The sequence below is a fragment of the Dunckerocampus dactyliophorus genome, chromosome 21 (assembly GCF_027744805.1).
Source record: "Dunckerocampus dactyliophorus isolate RoL2022-P2 chromosome 21, RoL_Ddac_1.1, whole genome shotgun sequence".
NCBI classification, from domain to species: Eukaryota; Metazoa; Chordata; class Actinopteri; order Syngnathiformes; family Syngnathidae; genus Dunckerocampus; species Dunckerocampus dactyliophorus.
In genome coordinates, this window is record NC_072839.1 from 5557481 (window position 1) to 5585183 (window position 27703).

At 40.3% G+C, this 27703-nt stretch overlaps 1 protein-coding gene across 5 annotated transcripts in view; it reads left to right on the forward strand.

Annotated features, from left to right (window-relative positions):
- The window catches only part of cntnap2a (contactin associated protein 2a), a 297333-nt gene that overhangs the window by 241660 nt on the left and 27970 nt on the right, over nt 1-27703 (forward strand). For 4 of the 5 annotated variants that reach the window (XM_054765349.1, XM_054765353.1, XM_054765352.1 and 1 more), the window contains 4 exons: nt 9433-9603; nt 20042-20260; nt 25140-25169; nt 27390-27626. In XM_054765349.1, the coding sequence (XP_054621324.1) occupies nt 9433-9603; nt 20042-20260; nt 25140-25169; nt 27390-27626 (657 nt within the window). The remainder of the gene's footprint in view (nt 1-9432; nt 9604-20041; nt 20261-25139; nt 25170-27389; nt 27627-27703) is intronic. The other variant, XM_054765351.1, reaches the window with a different exon arrangement.

Below are 27703 nucleotides of genomic sequence, written 5' to 3' on the forward strand. Positions count from 1 at the left end.
CATTGCCTATTTGCCAGTGACCCTTGGGATTGTCTAATGGTGACCCTTTCCGATAGCACTCATCATAAATAAATCGACAGCATGAAACCCTGATCGGAGCATCCCTAGTTTCCTCACATATGTATATATAGTGTTTGGGGTCATGAGTTTGACACGTGTTCTCTTACAGCAGGGGTGTCAAACTCATCTTCATTGAGGGCCACATCGCAGTTACGGCTGCCCTCGGAGGGCCACTTGTGACTGTCAGTATATGTGAATCTAAATATGAATATAACCTCATAATATTATTACACAGTTGCCCATGTGTTAGATTATTATATTTGTACTAACAAATGGATAACTTGCTTCGAAATGAGAAGTGTACAATTTTTCTGTCAAAATGACATTTAGAAGGGCAGAGGCGAAGTGCATTATTGACATGCATTATTCCAAGGGTTTCGCGGGCCGCATAAAACGATGTGGCGGGACACATCTGGCCCCCGGGCCTTGTGTTTGACACCTGTGTCTTACAGGGCGACATGCCTCAGGAGGTGGCCTGGTTGTTTCCCGGCCCGACGGTTGCTGGTTCGATCCAGAGTCGGATCAACATAGCTAACTATTTCCATATTTGTCAACCGCTTCAAAGCATTCTGACATCAAAATGTTCCGCTGATTCAGGACATGTAGGCTATCTACCAGGACTTTTCCAAAATTCTGTGTTTTCTGTGACATTTTTCTCACTGAAAATGAATGGACAATTTCTATGTTGCCCCTAATTGATGGAAATTCATATTATATGGAACATTGGCTCAGGTCGTAGAGTGGTCATTTCTCAACGTGGTGGTTGCTGGTTCGATTCCTCAGTCAGATCGACATTCATTCTACATTTAATTTCAGCATTCGCACGCAATCTTGGCTGAAACTGCTTAATTTAGTTGATTCGGATAGCATACGTTGTGGGTTTTAGAATAGATGAATGACGCAAACCACCGTTCCTCTGTATTGAAGTAACTGGCAAGCTTCAGAAGAGCACAATAAAATACAAAAGTTCTCTCAGATGTTCTACTTTATTTATGGAGCTATACATACTGTATGATAAGCTAAGCGTTTCCTATCAACATAAATCAACAACTCCAGTATTTCTCCGCATCAATTCCTAAAATAAGTGAGATAAAGCAAGATTAATACCACCGAGATAGCGAGTTATGCTTCTGTGGGGAGACGTAACAAAGTACCGGCATGTTGTGGAAAGTAATAACTTGTGCAGAAGAAAAGCAAACATGGATTTAATCTTTGGTGCGAGGCATGCTTGATCATTACGATAATAACGCCGCATGTATCATCGTGTTGACTGCACATTTTTCACACTAAAGGGAGTAACGCAGTGGACCTGTGCAATCTCATATGAGCCCGAGATGCATTTAAACCCACCGAGGCGTTCACTGCCGACATATCACACGCTTAAACTCTCCACATCCGACAGGAAGTGGCCCGGCTGCGTTCAGGGGGGCAGAACATGACAGACCACCTGGCCGTGGCTCCTTGCTGGTGTCGTAGTCATTACGGCGCCCTCATCAACAATCTGGCGGCGCTTTTACTAATGTCTCATCATCACGGCGCTGCCAGCGCACAAACAAACTATTATTTAATGACCCGTGACATCACATCTGTGTGTGTGTGTCTACGTGGCTTGGACGATTAAGAAAGATGGATGGCTCTTTCCTCTTTGTCTTCTATATGATGTGAGCTGATTAACAAACTAACTTTAAAATGAAGATGACTTTGAGATACGTCCGCCATATTGCTGACCAGGAGATCAGAACATGGCGCACGTATCGGCCCAGTTAAGGCCCATTAAGCGTATATTAAAAATGTCACATGTGAAAAGCGCCCGCGTCTATGATTGATGCCTCTCGTTGTGCGCGTGACGCTCTTCCCACTAGGAGCAGTGACAACTGGCTGGGATGTGATTGGGCTTTCAAAGGCAGTGACTAATGTCTGGGGAAAGTTTTGGTGTGTAGCCGGGTCTGTAATGAATGCAAGAGCAATTGTGTGTGCGTGCCGTGGCATTAATGGAGCCCATTGTGGTGGCTCGTTTTAATATTTGCCTGTACAGTCGAAGGCAGACACAGAAGGATTAGTCCCATTAACTTGTGTTCAAATAGGTTGAACACGTAGACGAACGTACAGCGCAGCACTGAGTGCCTATTCTGTTATGATAATGTAATGCACATGCGGTGTGACACACGTGGCTCGTGACTCGCCATTAATGAGGCAGTAGCATAATAAAAGTGATGAATGGAGTACGGCGGAACCTTGGTTGTCGTCATTCCTCGAAACGTACGAAAGCCAAATCAATTTTTCCCATCAGAAATCAATCAAATTAATCTGTTCGGCACCCAAAAATAACACTAAGCATATGTTATAGAGGATAATTACACTGTGCTGAAAACAAAGTAAAATATAGTAATCCCTCGCCACTTTGCGTTGAGAATTTTGCAGCTTCACTGCTATCATGGTGTTTCAAAAATATATTAATGAATAAATGATGCTGTTTTGGGGTTGAATATCAAAAAAATCTGCACATTTACAGGAAAACTGCACCTATTGTGGAATTTTGCCCATCATCCACAAGCCCGATGTGACACATGAGCACACGACTTTCTCTTTTCTGTGCTTTCTAAAGATATAAAAACAGATAAAAAGAGGCAGTGAATGGGATGCACCTAAAAAAAACCTTCAGAAAAAAACTCCAGAAAAATGCCCCCTGTACATAATGTGATCTGCATATTAACCAAGCTACAGCGACATTGTTATTAACATTGTTACGCCGAAGAACTACATTAGTGGAGTAGTGACCCCTCTCCGCACCACACCGGCTAGCGACTAGCTTCACCACACACTCACTCGCAGCGCGTCAGTGCCACGCTCACAGTGCCTCAAGCCACTACCGAAAGGTAACACTAAATATTGGAGCTGTTTTTGAGTTTGGAAAAGTTAATGCTAGGTGTAGCGTTCATTTCTTTGTTGCTGTGTGAAATAAATGCTCCCAGGAAGGAAGTTCCTGTAATAAAAAATATTGGAGTTGTTAATAGCGGCCTTTGCAGATGTGCCCCATTACATGCAGTAATTAGCTGCCTCTTTTTAGATGTTTTTATATCTTTAGAATGCATAGAAAGGAGAAAGACGTGTGTGTTCATGTCTCACATAAGGATTGTGGATGATGGGCAAAATTCCACAAAAAAGTGCAGTTTTCCTTGAAGCAAATGTTATGTACTTTTTGCCGAAATTAAGCATTTGCAAGCATAAAAATGGCAAAATGAACTAAAATACATATATAAGACATAGAGATGACCAAGTCAAAGATGCTGTGATGATACGTACAGTAGTGCTCGCTGGTTACTGTAATGTTTGGTGAGACACACAAGCACCAGACTTGATCGCCGGAACAAAAGGCGTTTATTGCCCGTTTGAATTATCTCGCAAAAGGCACACTAATAACGAACACAAACTACTCTTGTGGCCGTAAGTCATTCATTCTGATTACGTCTACTAGATTGCGGCACTGCCACAAAAAAAAGGAAAGGCAACACCATGGAAGTAAAAATGAACAAACAAATAAAAAAAAATCCAAAGAGAGGAGAAACACCCACCATTATTGGCCTCATGTGGTCCCAACCTCTCAACTGTCGTGACCATCATTAAGGATAAAGATTACTGAATGCTAATGAATGCTAGCGTGGTCATGGATTCTGTGATCTGGGAGAAAAGGAGGAGGTTATCCTTCCAGACTAGCTCGGGACAACATTTTTAAAAAGGTAGGATGTTATGTTATTCTCTTATGTTATTCAATTAACAGTGATATGCACTGAGCATTTACTTAAAAATATCCCTTATCACGGTTACATTAACATAAAAAAAAATTCTAAAACATATGTCTTAAGAATTTCAGTAGCTTTTCAGCAATAACAAAAAAAAATCGAATTAATCATTAAAAAGCAATTAGGTTTTAATTGCATGTCTGAGCAAGAAAGACAAATGGTTTCTTTCTGTGTTACGATAAAATGAACACTTTCATCATGTTTTATATAATTCATTTTAAAAAAGTGTGTCTCCCTGAGAAACAATACAGGAAGTCAAGTCTAATAATTATTTCCATGTTATGATTTCAAAGTAGTGTTTCTTGTGGTACACTTAACAAATAAACGTTTGGCGGTGGGGAAATTAAATAAAAAAAACAAAACAAAACGACAGGCAAACTAATTACAAAAAGAGATTGATGGAGACAGTTGTCAAGTGAGAAACAAACTAATTATAAGTGGTGAATACAATTATACCATGCAAATGTTACATTCATTGCATCGCAGATAAAGCACCTCGACCATAAAATGTCCCAACTTAAATTTCTCATTTAAGGACGTGATACAATCCACTTGTTGAAGAACAATTGAAAATAATTGCGCGTGAAATATAATTACAGTACAATAGCATGATTTGCTGCATTTTAACACTGTTGAATTGGAATGTTTATTGGGGATGTGTGAGGGGGATGTCCGTGCCAATGACCTGGATCAGTGCATATGTTTGGAATCGTTGGCTAATTGTATCTTGAAGCACTGGAGCCAAAGTGAAGTGCTTGAGGCGCTGTTGAGTATTTCTTCTTTAATTCATTCAATACCAAAGACGTATTTGTACGTTTCTGATCGAGCCGAACCCTCGATCCCAACAACGTATTCATAGGTCTGTTACGTGTTTTTGCGCGAGAGGCAAAAAGAGGTGATGACGCAACTCTCCACTAATGCATTTCACTTCAGAGCAATTGTAAGCTATAAAAACGGTCACAAGGTGGCAGTAGTGCATTTGATAAGAGCTCGGGAGAGATGAAGTGAACAGAAAATCTCACACAACAGGAAGTGAGAGAGCGTGGAGGAGTGGCAAGCAGAAGGTTACGCATTGTCGGGAAATTTTAACGCATGCACGCGCACAAGCTGGCACACACATAGCTCAGGGCCAAATGTGAAAATTGTAAATAGTTCATGGTGTTATATTTGTAAATGAATTCTTTTGATGTAAGCAACCCTGTGTTTACATCGTGTTGTGTTGTTTATGTCGGTATAGTTGTTTAGATATTCCAGCTGTCACAAAAGTATTTGTGTCAAAGTGAAAGTTGTGCTTAAAATATGTTTTTCACGTAAAGCTGGTTTTTCTCCCTTTTCTAGTCAACAACTGATATTTTCCTTAAACTTACCTATGTTCTACTGCTGATTACTAAAGAACGGAAAAAGGTAGAAAATTAGTTTTTTTCTTTAGTAGGCTGCTAACAAGGACGTTTTGTGGTTTAAAAAAAAAAAACAAACATTAAGAGCACAGTTGGACCCACAAAGTGTATCAATAACAAGACAAGATGCGCGTAATATTGTACACTAACGCGAAAATATACGCAAACCAAGGCAACAAATTGTCGTAAAAAAAATACGTTAACCGAAAAACATGTTACCTGGGACGTGCGTTAACCGAAGTTCCACTGTATTATTTAAATACAGTTATCCCTTGTTTATCACGCTTGATTGGTTCCAGACCCAACCGTGATAAGTGAATTTCTGCTAAAAAACCCATTTATGGCCTTCTAAATACAGTTTTTAACAACATTCGAACCCTCTAAACATGAAATATATCATCAACTTTACGCTCATATTACCCAATATAGTAAACATAATAGCAGAAAATAAGCCATCTAAGACATAAATAAAACTTGCCTGCGTGTGTTGCTGTAATGTGTTCAGGTTCAGGAGTGGGGGGTGGACAGGAAGTGATGTTGTGGGTTCAGAGTTGAGTTTTAGATTGCCGTGGGTTACGTGCACAACAGTAGCCCGTGTTAGGGATTTTTGTGCCTGTAGTGAGATCATTCAAACCTGCAATAAACGGCTGTTGTTTCGGTGATTAAGCCTGATGCTTGTGTGTCTCCACACATTACTGTAACATTACACGACCAGTGTAGAATGCTACACATCATCACAATGTCTTTGAATGCGTCTTCTAAATGCCGAATGTTTGTATTTTAGTTCATTTAGTCATTTTTATGCTTGATAATGATACATTTTGGCAAAAGATATGTAAAATCTGCTTAAATGTGCATTTTTTGTACTAATAATGGGCCGTATTCAACCAGGAAACAGCCTGATTTTTTAATTAATATATATTTGACAAAACATTTACAGAGTGAAGCTGCGAAATTTGAAGCAGAAAGTGGCACGAGACCGTATTTGATTACTACTCTGTCCAACACAAAATGGCACACAAAAAAAAACCACTTTGATTTTTGGACATTTCGTCAGATGTTGCAAATTCTCACTGTATCTTTTCGCTCCTGGAAGTGGGAGAAACCACCCACACGCTCATCTGAGTCCGAGCAGCGCCTCACAAAAGCAGAATAGACCACTTTTCCGGCGGGTCGATTTTCTCGCACCAGGAAAGAGCTGAAAAAAAAAAACAAAAAACACTTTTTAACATTTTCAACCTGACCCCTCAGAAAACAACCTTATCTGCCATTTTGGGGTTCTGCCGGGAATGTACAGCAGAGCCGAGGCATCCGGATGCATCTATGAGTTTGGCAAACAAAGAGGATTTCACTTGGCTTCACCACTGATTCCTCCTACTCTCTTTTTCCTCCAACATTCACTTTCTGTCAAATTTCCTGCGCCACCTTAGATCCCCTTTGAGCTCTTTCTCTATAACCTCCCACCTTCTTCCCGTCTTGTTGTCTCTCTGCCTCCTTGTGAAGCGTGACTCACCCCCCGGCTGTATTTCTTTATCCTCGTGTCCTTGGTACGTCTATATGTTGTCATCAGCCTTCCCTTCCCCTTTCTCACTAGCGGCTTTTGACGTTTCAGGCAGTGCATACAAATCCATATCACACTATCGTTGACATTTTTACCTTGTTTATGTGTGTCTGAGGCCTGATAGTGTCAACGCAAAGTACTAAGGAAGTGTTCCTTGAAGGAAGTGTGTACATGCTTTGCTTTCCAGCATGTATTTTATACCATGAGGTCTGACCATTATGATAACTTTGACCTTTAACTCATGCAGATAACCAGTGCACATGTGTTGCTGTGATGGTGAATCGTAGTGAGCACATTTATTTTATGACGTGAATTATCCCTTTCTGAAATAACCTGCACTTTCTGAACGGTATTTGCAACTTTTAAACGGTGGCACCGCATGCACGTATGGATGTGTGCGTGCACGGCCGCTATCTGCCCTTGCCGCTGGTGACAGCATGTAAGGCAATGAGGAGATGGGATGAGCTAAGCTCTGTCATGCGGGAACACTTATCGCAAAGAACCAGGAGACACAAACACACAGATGTAGCGAGATGCATGTTCGCTGGTGCACACCACTTGCATAGACACACAAATAATACTTCTGCAAAGCATATTTTAATATTCTGTGTTTATTATTACAGTTGATTCAAATGCTTTGGAAGACATGCTAGCGTACATGTAGTACAGATATCCTCAAAGTTTTAGCATCATTGGACAAATGGTCAATGACTTGGACAATAGTTGCAAAGTCCCTCCCTGTACAGACGTTTTGCTTCATGGCGGCCATGTTTTTCAAGCAAACCTCCTAAAATTTTTACAAACGTGCTTGTCAGGGCTTGTCAGGGCTAAACACCCTAAAGTCACAGTGGGTGTTTTGTAGAGCGGTATCGAGCTGTCAATCCGACTTATGGGGTACAGCGCCACCATGTGGCGTATTTGTCCGAAAACTAATCGCACAGGCATCGCAGTAGAGGTGTGCGTTTTGGCAAATGTTCAGCCTTTCGTGTGCAGCGGTTCAAGAGAAGAGGAGTTGCATTTCATTTTCACAATCCTGCAAGGGTAAATCATATTCATAAATCATAGGGAAAAATGGTGTAATATTAATTGTGTTTTTAAAAGTGTTTATAACACTTACGTCACAGAAAATACAAAGGACATAAAATGCGTTCGTAAATACAAGATTGAGGCAGGAGAAGCTCTATCTTTCCATGTCACTAATAAGACCACTCGGCTGCTTAATTATTACTGCTGCTTTCATCAGTGCAGATCCTTTAACATGCTCAAGGATACTAAAGTGACTTGGCAGTCATGTGTAGTGTTAGTTTTGTGATTTCCAACTATCTGTAAACATGACTGATTCCTGACTGTGTGTGAGGGTGCGTGCAGAGAGGACGGATTTTTGCTGATGTTGTTTTGGCATGGTTGCGGCCGACAGGAGCTTTTTATGTTTTTGCAATTAAGAGATGGTTGACGGACCACCTCCTCGTCGTTCTTCCAGCGTTACAATGCAATCTTTATCCTTCGCGATGGTCGCAACAGTCGAGTGTTTAGAGTAGTGTAGCCACACATCATGTATTCTTCCGTTCTAACTAGGTCTCGCGTTTACGTACTAAAATTAGGTTTTTAATTAATTTATGGACCCACGAAACGGCCTAATAAGAAACACTCTAACCCGAGGACCATCTGTAATATCGTTCCGTGACACTCCATTGCTGCCTCTTGAGGAACAAAGTGGTATTACAGCAGCAGTGATTGGCAAGGTGGTTACACAAGATCCCTTTCCCAAAAATGTATGCTTTTTGTTTTTGTTTTGTTGGGCTAATTTCTTTCAAATTCTATGCAGTACACTGCTTCACTTCCTCCAATAAACCGGGATGGGGAGATGGATGATACCCACGCATTTCTACGTTTTCCCTACAACGTAACGTACTGTACTGTATTGTAGCATCGCTGCTTCAGGCTTCCCAGCATGCCTTGCGACACTTGCTTTGTAAATTGCGGCAAATACTGAAGCGCCCAATGCTGTTACTATGCAAATTTGGGTGTGTTGTTGTGCATTTCTGACATCCTGCGGGGGCTCAGCCTTCCCCGTCTTTAAAACCTCATTTTTTGGTGAGCCGTGCCGCTCATGTGGGCATCCCTTGCTGTGTATAATTAAATACTTTATTGATCACACCTGCTGCAATGTCTCGGCATGCTGGGGTAACACTACCATTTATAACAGAATGTAACAATGAAGCCACTTTGTCTTCATTAGCGGGCGCTTCATTAGAAAAGTTATCAGAAGAAGCCGAGCGACACTTTCACTCCTTTCGCCTCCATGGCGCCTCATTCAGAATGAAACGAAATGATCACATTGCCCTCCCTGCTTTTTTTTATTATGATAAATGTCTCATTCGATATTATTAAGCAGCCGCTGCATTGAAATGATGAGTTTTAGGTGACGAAGTCCTTTTATTAAATGTGGCATGTATAGAAGAGCTTAGATATTAGAAAAGAAATAGTTTAATAGATATATATATGGAAATTTAAAATGAAACTCTTTACTTAATTAAATGCATTTATCAGAAATTGTGATGATTAATTGCGGTAATTCAGCCGGTTCTAATTCAATTCCCATGTGCTTTTACAGATAACTACTGGAACGCTGCTTCATTCACCACGCCGTCATCCTACCTCCACTTTGCCACCTTCCAGGGGGAGACCAGCGCTGACATCTCCTTCTATTTCAAGACCAGCGCACCTTATGGCGTCTTTTTGGAGAACCTCGGCAACACAGACTTCATACGTTTGGAGTTGAAATGTAAGTTACACCCACACACAACTCAGTGGAGGAGATATGTATTTTTATATTATATTGTTATACTTATAGTATATACAGTATATTGAATGAATATTAAATTCACTGACGACCAAATCCAGTCACCCAGGTGAGCAAGCTGTCATGGCAGAGTGTCATGGCGCCGATCCGAACAAAATTAAATTCACAAGAGAAAAAGACAAAGCCATAGGGAGGGAACAATGCTCATACCAACATGGGGACAAACTAAAGCCACAGAATCTGAAATAAACTAAAATAAATCAACTTTTTAGTATAAGTATATTGATACAATAAATACAACGGAGTATTAGGGCCACATTGGGGGGGGGGGGGGGGGGGGGGGGGGAGAAATGGAGATTTTGACAATAAAGGCATACATTTACAAGAATAAAGTTGTAAATTTGCGAGAAAAAAACTGCTAATATTATGAGAATAAAGTCGTAAATTTACAAGAACAAATTTGTTAATTTTGGCAAATAAAGTTGGAATATTGTGAGAATAATCGTAAATTTACCAAGAAATAACCTTTAATATTACGAGAAAAGAGTCGTACATTTACGAGGATGAAGTCGTAATTACGGGTTTTTTCTCATAAATTTACAAATTTATTCTCGAAATCTCAGTTTGTTTGTTTTTCCTCAATATGGCCCTAATACTCCGTTCTCGAAGAAGACACTTTTTATAGGTGACATGATGCCTGGACGAATTCCGGTGTATAGAAACGTATCAAACAGGCTTATTTTAACATCAAAACGTCATTTTTGTTTTCACAAATGAATGACAATGGACTGAAAATCATACCTGTATTTAGTTAGTCAGTGGCTGATGCAGCAGCTACAGTCTTCAAGCTAGACATGGTGTCCTAACACAGCAGATAGATATACTGTATGTATAATATACATGTACTGTATATACACTCTGATTACTGGATATAAAAGCCACTTATTGTAAAGTTTTAACTAATTTAGGAGTAAAAAAAAAACCTCCAATGTCCTTAAATGTTTTTAGAGAAAACAGGAGCAGATGTTGGAAGGAAATGGAAGCGTTATTGATGGCTACTCAACGACGGGACATCTGTGCAACGTCCCCTTTTGGAGTCTCTTGACGTGTCATGCAGCAGGTTGGCGCGATCCTGTTCCCGCAGCCTAAATTACTATCTGGGCGGCTACCGTGGATCTCGCTCTGATTAAGAGTGTTCAAATTGCAATTAAAATCGCAATCTTCAGTTTAATCGTGGCGGCGCATTATTGAGAGAAGGGGTCCTGGCACATGCCAATGCATGACCATTTGCATCTCGTTGGGATTCCAAGTGGATGTGAGCTTTTGATGTCAAAGGCGAGCCCTGCCGATGTGCCAAGTCGGCCACTTTTTGACACATGCCGAGCGGCGGGATGCTTTTGGAACAAAACAAGTGCTCTCCATAGACGAAAATGACAGCCCGTCCTTGCATCAACTTTTAAGAAGTTTGCCAAAGGGGTGTGATGTTTGTCTCCCAAGGGTGTGTGCAGCAAAACTAGTGTTGCCAGGGTGACCAAAGGTCCTGTTTTCCCAGGACATGTTCTCTATTCACATCCTGTCCTGTCCTGGTTTTCATTAATTGACTGACATTAGGGCACGCTGCTGAGTGCCATGTGGGCGGCTTTTTGAGTTAGTGTTGCCAAAAAGCCAAAGAAAAGGCAAAAATATGTACTAGGAATGCAACGGTACAGTATTTCGGCTAAGGTTTTGGTACATTTTTTAGCTAAGAAAGCAAAACAAAAATAGAGAAAAATAGCCCCGGGGCCACACTTTGGACACCCCTGGTTTGCTGTGTTTCTTTTTAGGAAGGTGCAAGTGCAACAGGAAGACTTTGAACTGGGTGATGATTTTAATTTTAGTAACGTTCCTTACATGAAGTGCACCATTAATAGCTACAGCTTGCAGGACCGTTCTCGTCTCTACTGATCAATGGCAGCATGCTGCTTTTATCTTATACACTCATCTTTGTCTCTTTACGGATGTGAAGTGTTCAAAAATAGGTGCACCGCACCTCTATGCTGGGGCCAGGAGGTGGGGGTCCAAGGGCACATAGCTGGGGAGATCCACCCGGTCTCAGTCACTTTTGTACATCGACACAGACGGGCAGGGCTGCGTGGCTGTTGTTGCTTATACTCGCCGTTATATACAGTAGACGCCCCTACAACATAAATAATCTGTTCCGAGAACCTTTATGTTATAGGATTTTATGTTATACGAAGCATAAAATACATGTAAATAGCCTAATCCTTTCCAAGATCTTCCCAAACTCAACCCTTTGGCACTTCAAAATATTTATAGTCCACCAAATATGGTGGGAAAATATAAGAAAACGTTAGCATAAACATAGTACAGTAACATTCCAATATAAAATAATAAATAAGATTACTGTAAATGAATAAAACTGAAAAACAAAAAAAATCCTACCGTTCACGAGATGTCTTGATCAGGAGCGCAAGTGGAGGCAGGAAGGAGGAGGACGACTAGCCTGAGTCGAAACGCGACTCAAAGAGTCTAAGAGTCAGCTGGTCTCACAGACAAACGTACACGCACTACACGATAATGCTGTGTGCCAAATTTTAATTTGTAACTTAACTTAATTGTTTAGGTTAGTTTCAGGGCGACTACGAAGAGGAAGGAGTTTGAAGGGACACACAAACTCACGTACGTGCTGTATAACTCAGCCAATGAGATGAGAGCGGAGGCGGTGCCCCGATAATCAGCCAGTGAGAGCGTGATGCGTCAGAAGGCGTCACCAAGTGTTGAGGCATTAATAAAGTTGATTGAAAAAAAAAAAAAGACTTGCACTGACTTGACGCTTTATGTTATATGGAATTTCTCCTGTAATACGAAGCAAAAACTTTACATAAATTCTTTATGTTCAGTGGAATTTATGTAAAAGGAGGTACTACTGTACTCTGTCCTATACTCGAATGACTCGCCTTTTCGGACGCTTTTAGGCAGGCTGCCCCTCACTTGAAATATGCACGTACAGTGTGGAAAATGAGTTTTTACGTTAAGGGGGGGACTTTTTGCACGTGCACACACACATACACAGTTTCAAAATGTATTTTAAAAAACGTGGTCCAAAAGGGCGGATTGTCCCGTGCAGGGAGGGTCAAACGGTCCACCCTATGCAGTGCATCCCTAATATGCATGGAGTTAATCCTCTGATGCTTACAGAGTTGAAGCCTGGTCAAATTGGGGACATCATGCACAACTGCAGTTCAAATTCCCAAGTTCTTGCTACTTTAGAGGGCACTTAAAAAGCATTTAACCTCAGGTTCCTGTGTCGTCGTGTTTTTGGAATCATTTTTGTGCCGGTTTTTGAACATTCTTGCGTTGGAATTTGTGTATTTGGGAGGCACGCTTAAAGTGTATTGAAATTATAAGGCATCTATGACTAAATTTCAAGTATCATTTCAGTATCTCATTGCCGGCCAGAGTGTCCTGGTTTTCAATAATAAAAATATGGTCACTCTGCGAAATCCCCCCCTCCGAACGTCTATTTCCTCTCGCCTTTGCCTTCCTATCATCTTGCATTTTGCCCCGAGGCACACACAGTTGGACACACAATCACAAAAAAAGTCTTGTGTGTGCATGCACTCACTCACACATTAAAGTGTATTTGCAGCAATCCTGTCTGGGCATGAAATGACGAGCATTGAGTGCCAGTAGAATGGCTGTGCAATCACACACACACACACACACACTCGCACAATCTTGTGCAAAATACACTCACACAAAATACAGTGACAACGCTTGAGACAAAACTGCAGGGTGCTTGCTAGTTCTCTTGAATGTTACGAGAAAGGAGATGGCATGGCCATAATTGAGAGGCAGCACTGAAGAGCCGGGCTGCTAACAGGATTTGAGGCAGTATAGAAAGCTCTTAAAAAGCAGGGGTACTTTACCTCCGGGCAGCTTTGTGGCAATGTATGCGCCATTTGAGACTCCAGGCTGTTTTTTTTCTTTTTTTTCCAGTGGGAGTCTTGCCCCGGAGGGTATAAACATTCTCAGTTATTTAAAGATGAGGATTTTAGCTGCGAAATTGACTCTCCCGCTGGATTGGGACTTAGAAAACTTTGTAAATGTCCGTGTTAGGTGAAGACGGGACAAACGTTGAGGTTGGTCATTTCAGAGCATTGAGGAGTTTTCTGTGGATTTTGAGAGGATGCTAGACTGTGTGTTGGAGGCGTCCTGATATTTGAAAAAGAATTATTCACCCTCCTGCCGTCTAGTAGGAGATACAGGACTTTCTAAAGTTGTACAAATAGAATGAAGTTTTGGATTGTGAAATTACTCCGGAATTAGGTTAACTGTTTATTTGTTGTTGTTGTGTTTTGTTTTTTTTTTAATTTATTACTTTTTTTTATATAGGACCTTGAATACATTGTAGCACCTAAAAAAATGTGTTGCACACTTGTTAATAATAATTTATGTGAAAAGGCTTTTTGCAAATACATTTCTGCACAGGCACGAGAAGTGATGGAAATGAAGAGTAAAATAGAAATCCAATTTTAATATAAAATATAATTATAAATACAATAAAACATTGTATGAACTATTTAAACATTTGAAAACATATTTTTATATTTATAAACATATTTTTATTTTATATATTTTTTAAAAATAGTTTAAACATTTAAAATCTACAAATATATATTTAAAAAATATATTTTTGTATTATAAAAAATATAAAAAAATAAATTTATAAATATACATAATCTATATATTATAAAATATTAACATTTTTTGAAAATATATTTTTATTTCATATATATTTTTAAAGCTATATATATATATATATATAAATTCAATGCACATTTTTTAAGTAAGATAAATCAGCCTAAAATACTAACACTTTATAATATCCATCTTCTATGCCGCTTATCTTCGTTAGGGTCGTGGGTATGCTGGAGCCTATCCCAGGTGACTTTGGGCGAGAGGCGGGGTACACCCTGGACTGGTCGCCAGCCAATCGCAGGGCACGTATAGCCAAACAACCATTCACACTCACATTCATACCTATGGACAATTTAGAGCCAGAGTACCCGGAGAAAACCCATGCAAACTCCACACAGAGTTGCCCAACGGAGATTCAAACCCAGATCTTTCAGATCTCCTGACTGCGTGGCCAACATGCCAACCACTCGGCCACCGTGCGGCCCCAAAAACGTATAATTGCAATACACTTTGATAGAATGATACATTTCAAGCAAGGATGGATCAAATACACATTATAAAATATAGAAAAATGTGTTGATGAATTAAAAAAAATAAAATAAAATGAACAGGCTTAGGGATTCGAGCACTAAATGTAGAAAAATGTAGAGATGAAAAAATGAAATGACTGAAGAACTCAAATAATAAAATAAAAACAATAATTAAAACAACCAATAGGCCAAATGGATATGGCGTATTTAACACAGGTTACATCATCTGCATATCATACTAAGGTAAAAACAATCAAATTGATGAAAACTCAACTAAAACCTGGACTTATGTTTAATTAATTAACTCATGAGAAGGCAATGTCTGTGCGGGATTACACGAAACCTCTTCACTGATATCCATATCTTCGCTGAGGGGCGGGGCGCGGGCTTATTAAATGTCGGCGTGGATCCAGATCATTCCACATTTTGAATCGTGTTTTTATTTTCCTACTATTCTCCCTGCATTTCATCATAATGACAAACCTCAGCCAAAAACAGGAGGTGGCAATCGATGACGGCGTACAATTTGGTGCCTATCCAAATTAGGATTGTCTGAGATGTGCGCTCCAGTGAGTCAGAGCCAGCCAGCAGGCCCAGTTTGATTGTTTTCAGTGCTTGGCTCCTTTTGCCTTCCTATCCCAAGACAAATAGAGACTGCACTGACAGGTTGGACTCTTGTTTTGTTTTTTTCTGTGTTCCTCCATCATTTCCTGTTTGTTGTTTCCGTATGCAGTACCTTTTCATTGGTTAATGGGGTGGCTTGGCTAAGGTTAGCTTAGATTGCTGGTTCGATCCTCTGTTCTCCTGTGACGATGTTGAAGAATCCTCGGGCAAGATACCGAAGCCCCAGTTGCTCCTGATGCTGCATCATCAGTAGGTAAATGTGGTAACAGCGCTTTGAGTGCCTTGAAGGTAATAAAGCGTTATACAAGTGAAAGTCCACTTACCTACACTGGAACCTCGGTAAGTGTCCGCCCCAGTTAGCATGTTTTTCGGTTAACATCGATAATTTAGGCCAAAAATTTGCCAATGTGTGCGTACATTTTACAGTTAGCATACAACGTGTCGCTCGTCTTGTCCTGTTGTTAATACACTGTGTGAGTCCAACTGTGTTCTGTATATTTATCACAAAACATCCTGTTAGCAACCTTAGCTTGCTAACAAAATGGCATCCGGCATTTATTGACTCTAAAAAATATTATTTCTCAGCTTCTCTATCTCTGGGCTCGTCTGACTCTCCCTGGTGGACAGAGGCAGCATTGCAGCGCCCTCCATCTATGTTGCTTGTCCTCCAGTGAACTGCTATTCTGGCAGTAATGCATTCTGTGTAGATGTTAAAGTAGCTGCTGTTTGTCATTTTAAACTGGTATTGGTACATGTAATGTATATTTCCTAGGTACCATTTGAGTGTTAAGTTGCTGTGTGATGAGTTTAATGTTGTTTGTAAGATGACACCGTGAGTCAGACTGTTACACTGAGTAATGACCTCCTGCAATTTCCAATGGGTGACAAGCTTGTCGGGAGTTCTTTCATAGCTCATGATTGGCTCCTGTCAAATACAGAGCTGTCTGGTCCTCACAATATGTCATTTTATGACTTGGACACGTGCGACTTATATATTTCCTCTAAATTTAGTGGGTGCATCTTATACACTGGAATTTACAGTATCTGACTACACACTACACAACATCATAGCAAAACATAACAAGCACAATGATAAGAATGATCAGATTACCTTTTTTCCCCACAAGGCCCACATGCAAATGTACAAAATGGACTTAATAGCTTATATTCTGCTTTGCTTATGGCATTTATCTTAAATATTAACACACGCAAGGACATGTGTCCAATTTAAGAGAATGGGTAAGTAAGCTTGAAATGTAGAAACATATGGAGAAGGATGGGTTACATCATAGAATTAGCCGCTCTAATATCTAATGGAGCAATAATGAAGCAGAAACGTATAGCGCTGTTAAGTGGTGACTTGTCTTTTCTATGGCCGCCATATGGCGCCACACGGAAAAGTATGCCTTTAATTCTCGCATTTTCCTCAGACATTTTAATTTGACAATTGCAAACAGACTTTCCAGCTGCAAAAATGATGTCCTCGTTGCTGCTTTGTTCCAATTTGGAGATAAAAGATGAATGAAGTGCAAATTGGCAGGGCTGCCGTTCATTTAACACGCACATTAGTGATTTATCTTATGAAATGTTCAGCCTTCTTTATTAGCATGCTCCTGCGCACACTTAGGCTGATCACTGGTACCTGCAGAGAGGTCAAACGGTATCAGACAGTGGCTTCCCCTGAGCAAGCATCTGGAATAGACAGGTGGTTCACTAAAGCACGCAAATACTCTCAGGATTTCAGCTCTACTGGCCAACTGTTCTGTTGCTGTTGGGCTTTAAAGGTAAAACAGCGCCCCCTGTTGAAATGGTAGCCAAATAAAGTTCAGGGTAACTACAACCCACTTCAATTACAGACACACACACAATCTAAGCCAATCATTATGAAAATTAATCATGCAACCAAACAAGGTCATCTTGCTCTATTAAATTTTGCTGTCTTCCTTTGCTGCTCATTCACACCCGCTATCGTTTGTCTTCTCCTCCTTCTTCCCCTGCTGACATCGCTCCAGCAAACGCTCCGCAGCAGCAAAATAGAAATAAAGCGGTACGTCGTACTGGCGTCTATCGACCTTACCTGTGAAGATTAGTGCTTGTCCACATCTGTCACGTATCGCCGAGTAGAAATCTATACGGGCCAAATGAATTGCTTTGGAATAAATGAGCCATTTGATTAGAAATTGAGCGCATATTTACCTGTAGAGATGACTGTTACACAACACGTCGTGTTGTTGGGGGGCTTTGGAGAGGGTCACTTTTATTGCTGATTGACTAGAAATGATGCATTCGAAACTGTAAAGTCAAAACACAACCTGTATTAACTCTACAGGCGATGTTTTAAGTAACGTTTTTAACGTTTTATCAAATAAATCACTCACTTTTTGAAGATGAGGGAACAGGAACGTGTCTGCAGAGCAATACTGTCACCTAGTGGCCTTTTATAGGTAGTGCTGCAATTAATAAGTCTCTGGTGACTTTTTGGACTTTTCTGAAAATGTATGTTTATTTTGGCACAATTTATTCAAGCCGTATGACTTTTAGAGCACTGGGTTGTATTATCGTGTTGTTGAATAGCTTGGAACCACAATGTGTTAGGTTGACTTCCAGGTTGTTGTCATTTAAAACCAATTGTGCCCACCAGAATCCATTTAAAGTGAATTCATTTGTCCCAGGCTATCATAGAAACTTTATTGACTCGACAGTTTAAAGCAACATTTTGGCATTTGTAAGTTTAAAATGTGTCAAGAGAAATTCATCACTTTGTGCTTTGAATTTCTCGGCTTCTCCATTTCGCCTTTTTTCAAAAATATATTAGCTCATTCAATCCCAGCCATTTTTCATTTTAGACGATTACAAGTATATTGGTGACCATAGGGGTGTTAGTTCACATTTAGAGGGCTCTAATAATGTTAAAAACCATATTTAGATGGTCATAAACATTTTTTTTTAATGCTCAAACTACAAAAATATTCCATTTATAAATAAGGAGTCCTACTTTGCAAAAATTCACTTATCATGGTCGGGTCTGGAACCAATTAACCGTGATAAATGAGGGATTACTGTGTCTATATAATAACACTAAACTAAAGTACCTACTCACCTTTTGAAGTTGAGTGAATAAGAAGGTGTTGGCCTTTAACCATTCAAATACTCTAATAATAACCTGTTATTTTGTCTTGTTTTGTCTTATAGTGCTGTGAATTATTGGGAAAGTTCTCCACTTAGAATAATTAATAATCATTCATGACAATAGAGAGGACTAGTATGCTGATAATGCCTCACAACATATCATATCAGCCCCCAGGATCTATGTCAATAAAAGCCATGTCGATGTAAGCAGCATCGGGGTTGACAGCAGAGTATTGGTGGTCCGAGGTTTTTACGCCGTGCCATGTTCACATACAGTATGTCATTTTGGTCTATCCACAGCACGGTGCGCCGTGGAAAAATACGCCACGTCTCAATTGCTTGACTCTCGCGACCATCATTAAGGATACAGATGGTGTTGTCACGTCTACCCAGACTTTGTAAGAGTGAAGAGTAGATGGTCGATCAACAATGTCTTTATTGCAAAAACAGGCTGCTGTCAGCCAAACCACGCCAAAACAACATCAGCAAACTCAACTGTCTCGGCACGCACGCACACACACAGAGCACGTCACGTTCAAAGACGGTCGAACATCACAAACCTCGAACTCTACAGGTTGCTGATCTTAATAAAGTGGCATTAATAACTAAGCACTGTAGTGGTCTTATTTTTGAGACGGAAAGGTTGCTACTCGTCTGTGTAGGCTCTCAGTCGTACAGGAGTTGTCCATCGAGGAAAAGGCTTCTTGAGACGTCATCTGTACTTCTGTGTAGAAGGTGTCGGACGTTTCGCTCCTCATCCGAAGAGCTTCGTCAGCAAACTAATAAGTGCTGGTAGCTTAGGCCTTAAATACAGTAAGAGTGGGCGGAATTGGTGTGCCAACACCCTCCTCCTATTGGTTCGTTACACTAAGCCTGCATTCCTCATCTTTACAGTGGTATAATCCTATCCTGTTATTCACACCTACGATAAAAGGGAAGTGTCGCTCCCTGAATTGGGTATGAACGACTCTGATACTGGCTTGTTAGCATCTATTGTTCTGGCTCGGCCCTGCCTTCACCTCATTTGCAAGACTAAGAGCTGTGGGTTTTGGTCTCAGTAACCTGCTGAACACAGGGTCCAAATTGAACCTCAAACCACCATTCCGATTCAATGATGGGTTCTGTTGTTTGACAAAAATAGCTTCCTTTACTCCTCTTTCAAACCATCTGTTTTCTTTGGCCAAAGAAAACAGATGGTTTGAAAGAGGAGTAAATGGTGTATTTAAGGCCTAAGCTACCAGCACTTATTAGTTTGCTGACGAAGCTCTTCGGATGAGGAGCGAAACGTCCGACACCTTCTACACAGAAGTACAGATGACGTCTCAAGAAGCCTTTTCCTCAAAGGTTGCTACTGTTTTCATTCTTGTATTTAGTGTTATTCTGTCTTTAATCTCCACCTTTGACCTTACAGAAGTCCATTCTTTGCCTCATTGCAGCACCTCAAGTTGTCTCCTTCTCCTTCGACGTGGGAAACGGCCCCGTGGAGTTAACGGTGCACTCGGCCACGCCGCTCAACGACGACCAGTGGCACCGCATCATGGCCGAGCGTAACGTCAAGGAGGCGGTCCTCCAGCTGGACCAGACCTACCGGGCCTCTCGGCCGGCCCCTGCGCAGGGCCACACGCGGTTAGAACTGTTCAGCCAGCTCTACGTGGGTGAGTCGGACATGAATCGCTCTCCATATGATCACAAAGCAGCTATCCATGTTATTGGACTGAGCTGTTAATTAAAACGCGTTCTTCATCTCCATTAAGACCACCCTGTGCACAGACACTGAGGACGTCTGAATGTTTTATCGGTTTTTCAAGTTAAAGACGTCCCAGCCTTCAGTGGAAATTCTCTCCTAAGTGGCTTCAGTCCAGCTTAACGCGGCCACCGCTGATTAATTTAATGCTAATCCAGCCCTCGCAATCACGTTGGGGTTTCATATTTAATCACACAGGGACACACACTCGTCCTCGGGAACTCGGAAGCGATAACATTTTTTTAATGAAGCTAAATCAGAGCAGAATGAGGCTGAGGCTTGAATGCCTTGATTCAGCGCCCATGTATTTTCAAATAACGCAAAATGCACATTGCACAAAGAGAACGTCAACCCAGGGAGTCTCGCCCACAGACATGAGCAGCGTGGGTGTAACACTAAGTAGTCTTACATTGGTGTGCTGGGGGTGGTACCAGTTTTGTTTGGTTAAAAACCGAATCGTACAAACCAACAGGAATACAGGAATAGGAAACCATGTAAATTAAGAACTTTTTCCAGCTGGAGCCACGTACTGAAAAATGAAAAGACGCAAGGGCCACTTTGATATTTTCGAAAGCAACACGTGTAGATTTGCTAAGAAGTTTTATTGATATTTCAAGCATCTCAGCTTTGTGTCATAAGTGAAAAATCCTATTTTTAGTATGAACTTCACTCTCTTTCCTCCCGTTTTCCCCCCATTTTTGCTATTTTTTAAATTTTCTAAATATTTCAACTTTCTTCTTACATAATCGTCATTTCTTCCTGGAATATTATTACTTTATTCTAATATTATTTTGACTTTATTCCCATAATATTCAAACTTTTTCCCATCCTAATTTTCTAAAAATTACAACTTTATTTTGTTTTGTTTGTTTAAAAAAAAAGTATTTTAAAAGTAAGTATTTTATTGACTATTTTAACTCTATGCTACTAAAATGATATTATTGTTCCTCTTTTAATAATATTTTGACTTTATTCTGAAAAAAGTAAAAAAGTAAAATTAGAGCAGTTTTTTCCATTCTTGCTGTTGTTGTTTTTTTATTTTCTAACTCTTTCAACTTTCACCTTTTTCTTCTGTCGTAGGTATATGACTTTATTCCCATAATATTTTTACTTCATTCTCGTAGCATTATAACTTTTTCCCCAGCAAATTTTCCAGAATTTACAACTTTATTTGTTGTTTTGTTTGTTTCTTAGTATGACTTTAAAAAAATGACGTCTTTTTTCTTTAATGTTTCAACCGTGTGCTACTAAAGTGACGCTATTCTTCCTCATAATATTACAACATTATTCAAAATTGAGACTTTCTCATTAGATTACCGGGTTTTTTTTTAAATATATTTTTTTTACTTTTTTTCTTGTAAAATTACTGCTGATTTTTCCATTTTTGCTGTTGTTTTTTTTAGTTTTCTAGACACCCTCATCAAAGGCGGCCAACTACAGGGTGATCAAGCCTGAGCATGTGTCCCATGCCCAATCACGAGTAAAGTAGTGCCTGGAAAGTGGAGGGAGATGAGCAAGGCAGTAAGGTCCCCACCTTGGATTAAAAAAAAAAAAAATGCCCCGCCCACCGGGTCATCGCTCAGCCTCCCCCCTTCCTCCCACAGCACACCCCTGAGTAAAGGCAGGAAGGAAGAGCGTGGGTTGATGTAAATCCAATTAATCCGTTCCAGACACCCACAAACATTAACACAAAACACACCTAATATAATTACACTTTTACATGCCGAAAACAATGCAAAATACATTTAAAAGACAAATTAAAGAAAAGCCTCTTTTTTGTTGTTGTTGTTTTTTTTGTTGTTTTTTTTTAGTACGGCTGCAAAATAACCCAAAGCCTGATAGCTGTGATCCTCACTCCTCATATGCCCCATTTTCCCACTTAGGAACGCATCCCGAAAAAAGGACATCTGATGTGAAAGCAAATATTCGATCTTCACTGTTCAGATATTCCGCCTCAATTTCCGCATATCTTATGTCCAAATTGGCCGCCTTTGTGTAAGAACAGCTCTGGTGACACAAGAAATAATGGAAAAGAAATTCAGGGACGACTTGTACCACCATAGAGGGGACAGAATGTTCTTATTCCTGGTTGTCAGTTTCCCAGAAGGAAGAAAGCTGCCCACCGAGACCTTGACGGGACTTTAATTTAATATGTATCAAATGGAAATAATTAACGTTTAAAGATTAATTTAAAATGTATCCCACTAAAATAATAACATTTTCACAACAATTTTAGAAAAATTATTCAATAGTGCTGCTTTTTTTAGTCAGTGGATGAACGAGCAGCTACAATCTCCAAGCCAGACATAATTAGTTTCCTAATTAAACAACAATTTTGTCTAAAATACCACATTCCTCATATAATTATATCAGCACATTAGTTACAGGTGCGTAGTCTCCGAGGCAGAAGTGTATTAGAAAGTATTCCGGAACAAAAAAAGGTGGGGTATGCTCTGTATCATTCCATTTGTGTGCCTAACTGCGTCACAAGCTCAGTGAATTATTGCGGCTACGAGGTGTTGCCAAAAAAACATATATTTTGATATATAAGTCGCAGGACCAGCCTATGGAAAAAAAGTGTGACTTATGGTCCGGAAAATACGATACAAATTTATGTGAACCTATTTTTGTGTCTTCTTCTTGCCTTGTCTCACAGTAAAAAGAAAAAATATATACATTTTGCTTGCAGCAGGTTGAAGAATCATTTTCTTTATTTTTCTGCCCAAAAAATACGCAGTGTATCACATTCTTCTAACACACGCCACAATCTGAATGGAATTGATTAAAAATTAACGTTTGCACAAAATCCACTTGTTCGCCCTCTTTCACATCCGGAACAAAAAATTCAATCCATTTTACCTTAAAAGTTTCAGCTGAAAAAATTGGAAATTTTTTTTTATTTTTCTCATGCTGCTGCACCTCGCCCGAGGCACCCTCCATTGATTTAGTGGAAAAACAGTACAAAAAAATAAGCACTACATTGCATCCTGCCATAGAGCATGTTGAAATATAAATGGGGGCGGGGGGGATTTATAATGTAATCGTCTAATTTGCATAATTGGCCATGACGCATTTGCGTGTAATTGAAATGGACGCTGTAGGAGAGAGGAATAACGTTGTGGGGAGTATAAAAACAGGGGTTTTTAACCTTTTTTCAACCTTTAACATGGAAACGGTAGCAGGCAACATGACTTGCAGTGCTATTGTGCATTTTTCGGACTATTTTGAGTCGCCAAAATAGTCCAAAAAAAGCCATCCAAACAACGCAACATGTCAACATGAGGCACAAACTAACCTACCTATTGCACCATGTGGGCAAACAAATAAATATCTACGCACAATACCCATGCTACAAAAACACTCATATATTCCCTCCGCAAGGCATGCTGGGTAGCTTGTGGTACTCTTTCTCCCAACATTTTGCCGTGTTTGTGGGATTTTTCCTTGACTGAGCAGGCCGTCAGAGACGTAAACAAGGAGGAGTGAACATATTCTTGATATCTGTTTGTTGTTGTTGCCACTGGGCTACCCAGTATGCCTTGTGGGCATTTGGAAATAAGACTTTTAAGTTACGTGTTAAGTTTGCCGCTGAGTTGTTGTTTGTCACGCACCTATTAGTAGTACTTGATTTATGTGATGCGTTACATGCTGTGGATGCGTTGTGTTTCTGTGTCGTTGCACCGTGAGCAAGTATGTCGTTCCTTTTCGAGGACCATCTACATATAGACGGCACCGCCGCTACATTTTTTAACCCCGCGAGTCAAAAAGTTTGCCCACCCCGGGTCTAAAACATGAAAAGCACTGCAAATATGTTTAGAGCTACAAATGAACTTCTTTTAATGTCATAAACAAGACGGAGCCACCCGTGAGTGCTTTTGAATTGGATTCTTTGTTCAGAAGAGCGATACGTGCCTTCATGTCGGAGTCTCCGTTAGAAAGTCCACACTTTTTACACGTTGTCTTTGTGTCCTTGAACGCACCACAGCTATGTGCTACGAGACTTAAAAGTGAAACTCGCACATTACTTTCTCCGACGCTGTCGCAGCTGTCGACACTGATCCCTCCTGCGCCATCTTCTTATTCTTTGGCAGACCAGGTGCAGATGAGGTGCGTTAACGAGCAACATTCACAGACAGTCCCTTTGTAAAGTTTTTATGAGCGAGCACCAAATCTATCTGTGGAGGTCCGGATTTATTTTTTTCACACATAAATGGATGCATGGGAAACGCTGTATACTGAATACGCATTTTCCAAATACTAAATTCTTGAAGCGACTCCATGTTGTGTCAAATTGAAAAAAGGAAGCAATAGAAACAATTGCATCAATTGTTTGTAAAGGGCAAACAAGAGTCCTCGTCGTGATGCATTTCACAGCCAAAACAAAACAGCTCTCTTATCTGCTCCTGTGCCATCTACATCTCTCTTCCTGCTCAGTCAATATGCTCCTCATCACGCTTTTGATTGCTTTAGTGTTTACTGCACAGTGCTTCATTTGCTGCGATGGCCTTGAGAGTGAATGTTTAGGCCATCAGCCTTCTGTCATTTACTTTACGCGGTTAACTTTTAGTCGCCAGATTCGCCTCATACGCGCTTATAACTCTGCATCTCCCATTTCATTCATTTAACCATCTGTGTTGTCAGTGCCTTTTAATATGATTTATGCATGCTCCTGCTCAGTTGTCTTATGTTTGCTTTTCTTTTTCTGGCTTCTGTCTAAACGGATCGACCTCTTGCTTGTTGCTCCTCGCCGCATGCATGCATGCGTGCATGCCGCATCCCCCCCGTCACAGGGAAACCAGCCTCACTCACCTGCCAAGACAGTAGGTAACATTTAATGAGTGCAATAAAATGTCTCAGTGGCACCGAATAAGAGACATAATGGCAAGTCAGACGCTCCGACTGGGATCTCACCTGCCGTTCTGCCGCATCTTTATCTGCGGCTCCACACCGCTGCCGAGTTCACATCAGCAAGGATTAATGAGCTCTTGCATTAGTACTTGTTTTGATTCATTCTGCACTTTCCCACATGATGCCCGGAATTAACGACTCCTCCTCATTTCAGTACAAATATATTTTCCATGGAGGGATACGCCAAGGCGGTCTCTATTAACAAGGACAAACATTGCTGTGACGCAATATAGAACAAAGAATTAGTTGTTTTGTTTTGCTAACCATTTACAATTGAAAGCAGGAGATACAGATTATTTCCTAAATTATTACTACAACAAGAGGTTGCTTACAGCCACAATAATTTCATTAGATTTGTATTTATTTTATGTTTAATTGAAATAAGCTGTGTGTTATTGCATTTTACTTATTTTTTATTTTGTCTTTAATTGAAATAACTTTTTGTGTGTATTTAGTTATTGTTTTATTTTCAGTTTGTAGACCAACCGGTGGGTCACAACCCAACACTGGGTCGTGGGGTCTTTGGCTTGGGCAAAAAAAAAACATATAAAAATAATCTTGCGCTTTTATTCTGAAGGGGATTTTTGTAGACAAAAGGGTGTTGTCTGTTAATACCCCTTAATATACCCCTTAAAGTAGTTTAAAGTACTTTAATGTTTAGATCAACTAACAAAAAAAGCTAAAATCTACAGGTATTACCCGCAAGGCATGCTGGGTAGCCTTGTGGTACACGTTGCACATGCCCTTTGGGTGGTCGCTTGTCGTCAAAGGGGGATGGTGTGTCCTGCAGTCCAACTAGTTGAGATCCACTCTGTTGTAGATAATGCACCTGTCGAGTACAGGAGTTTGATAGAATAATAGTTAATTAAATAAAGGTGTTAATTGTTTAATTTATGGTTGGTCCAACATAGCAAATCATAAAAATTCTTAAATTAATCATCAGCACATGATTATAAGTTGACATACCTCAATGGATAGGAAATGTTTGTGTTTTTTTACTATTCTGAACACCAAACTCTTAAAAAAAAAAAAAAAAATCCATAAAAAAAATCCAAAAAATCCCCCCCAAAAAATATATATATATACAGTATATATATTTTTAGTTATTTCATTCATTTCATTATTTTAATAATTTTAATAATAATTGTGTTTCTAATCTTCTATAATCATATCAATAGGATTATAATTAGAAAAGCTGCCTTACAGTATTGATCGTCCCTCCATTCATTAGAATATAATGAGCCAATATTGACATCAGGCTGTCTGTCTGTGTGCGCGTGTCCACTCTATTCTCTATTGGGCTCCGAGCCTTGTGTCACTTTAATTAAAGACTAGTTTGAAATGAGGTAAACAGGTGGCGGAACCCTCCAGCCAACCAGCAGGACAGGATAGATTCATTAACAAGTGTTAGCGGGAGCCAAGTCCTTGGTGGGCTCAGAAAGTGGATGCAGAATCGGGTAATCTGACATGAATAATGCATGCATGCAGGAAAATCCAAACACACATTTCTACATCGGAGTGTGTAGCTTATCTGCATGTGTGTGTGTGTGTGTGTGTCCTTTCAACTGGATTCTTCTCTGTAATTGAAGTAATGCAACAGAGAGATTTTAATATCTAAAATGCCCTTCGGCTCTTGTTAGCGGCAGAGCACTGTGTGTTTACTGCGATTGCCCTCTAAATCTATACCTGTGGGTGTAGCTTTATGATTGTGTTTATGGCTATGGTCATTAAGGCACATATCAATCTAGCTAACGCCTCGAGTCTGTCCATGTTAATGAGTAGTTAGACACTAATAGTGCAAGGCCAAAGGGACAGTGGAGGGATAGCTTTGGACGCCCCAAGGCTAAGAATGAATGCTCATGTTGTTTAAGTAGGCAGTGTGTTTAGTATGTGGCTCGCATTGGTTGGGAATCAATCTACATGTGTGCCCATTAGGCTCCCCTAATTAGCGGGAAATCAAACCAGCTGAAGGTTGCTTCAAGAGCAGCGCCCCAGTTGGAGACATTCACAAAACTGCAGTGGTTTCCTCAAGGCGTTACTATGGAAATGATTTTAAAAGAGATTTCTGACTTTTCTGACCCTGACTTCAAGTTCTGTCTGGTTCGGCTAAACGTTTATCGCTTTCCCTGCAGGTGCCGCGGGGGGTCAGAGGGGCTTCTTGGGTTGCATCCGAGCCTTACGGATGAACGGCGTCACCCTGGATCTGGAGGAGAGGGCCAAAGTCACGCCGGGGGTCAAGCCCGGTTGCCAGGGCCACTGCACCAGTTACGGCATGTACTGTCGCAATGGGGGGAAGTGTGTGGAGAAGTACAACGGCTACTTGTGCGACTGCATCGCCACTGCTTATGATGGCCCTTTCTGCACTCAAGGTGAGGAAAAAATTAGGAATGTGATATCTGTTCATATCCGTTTTGATATTCATTCGTGGATGACGTGTCACACAGCA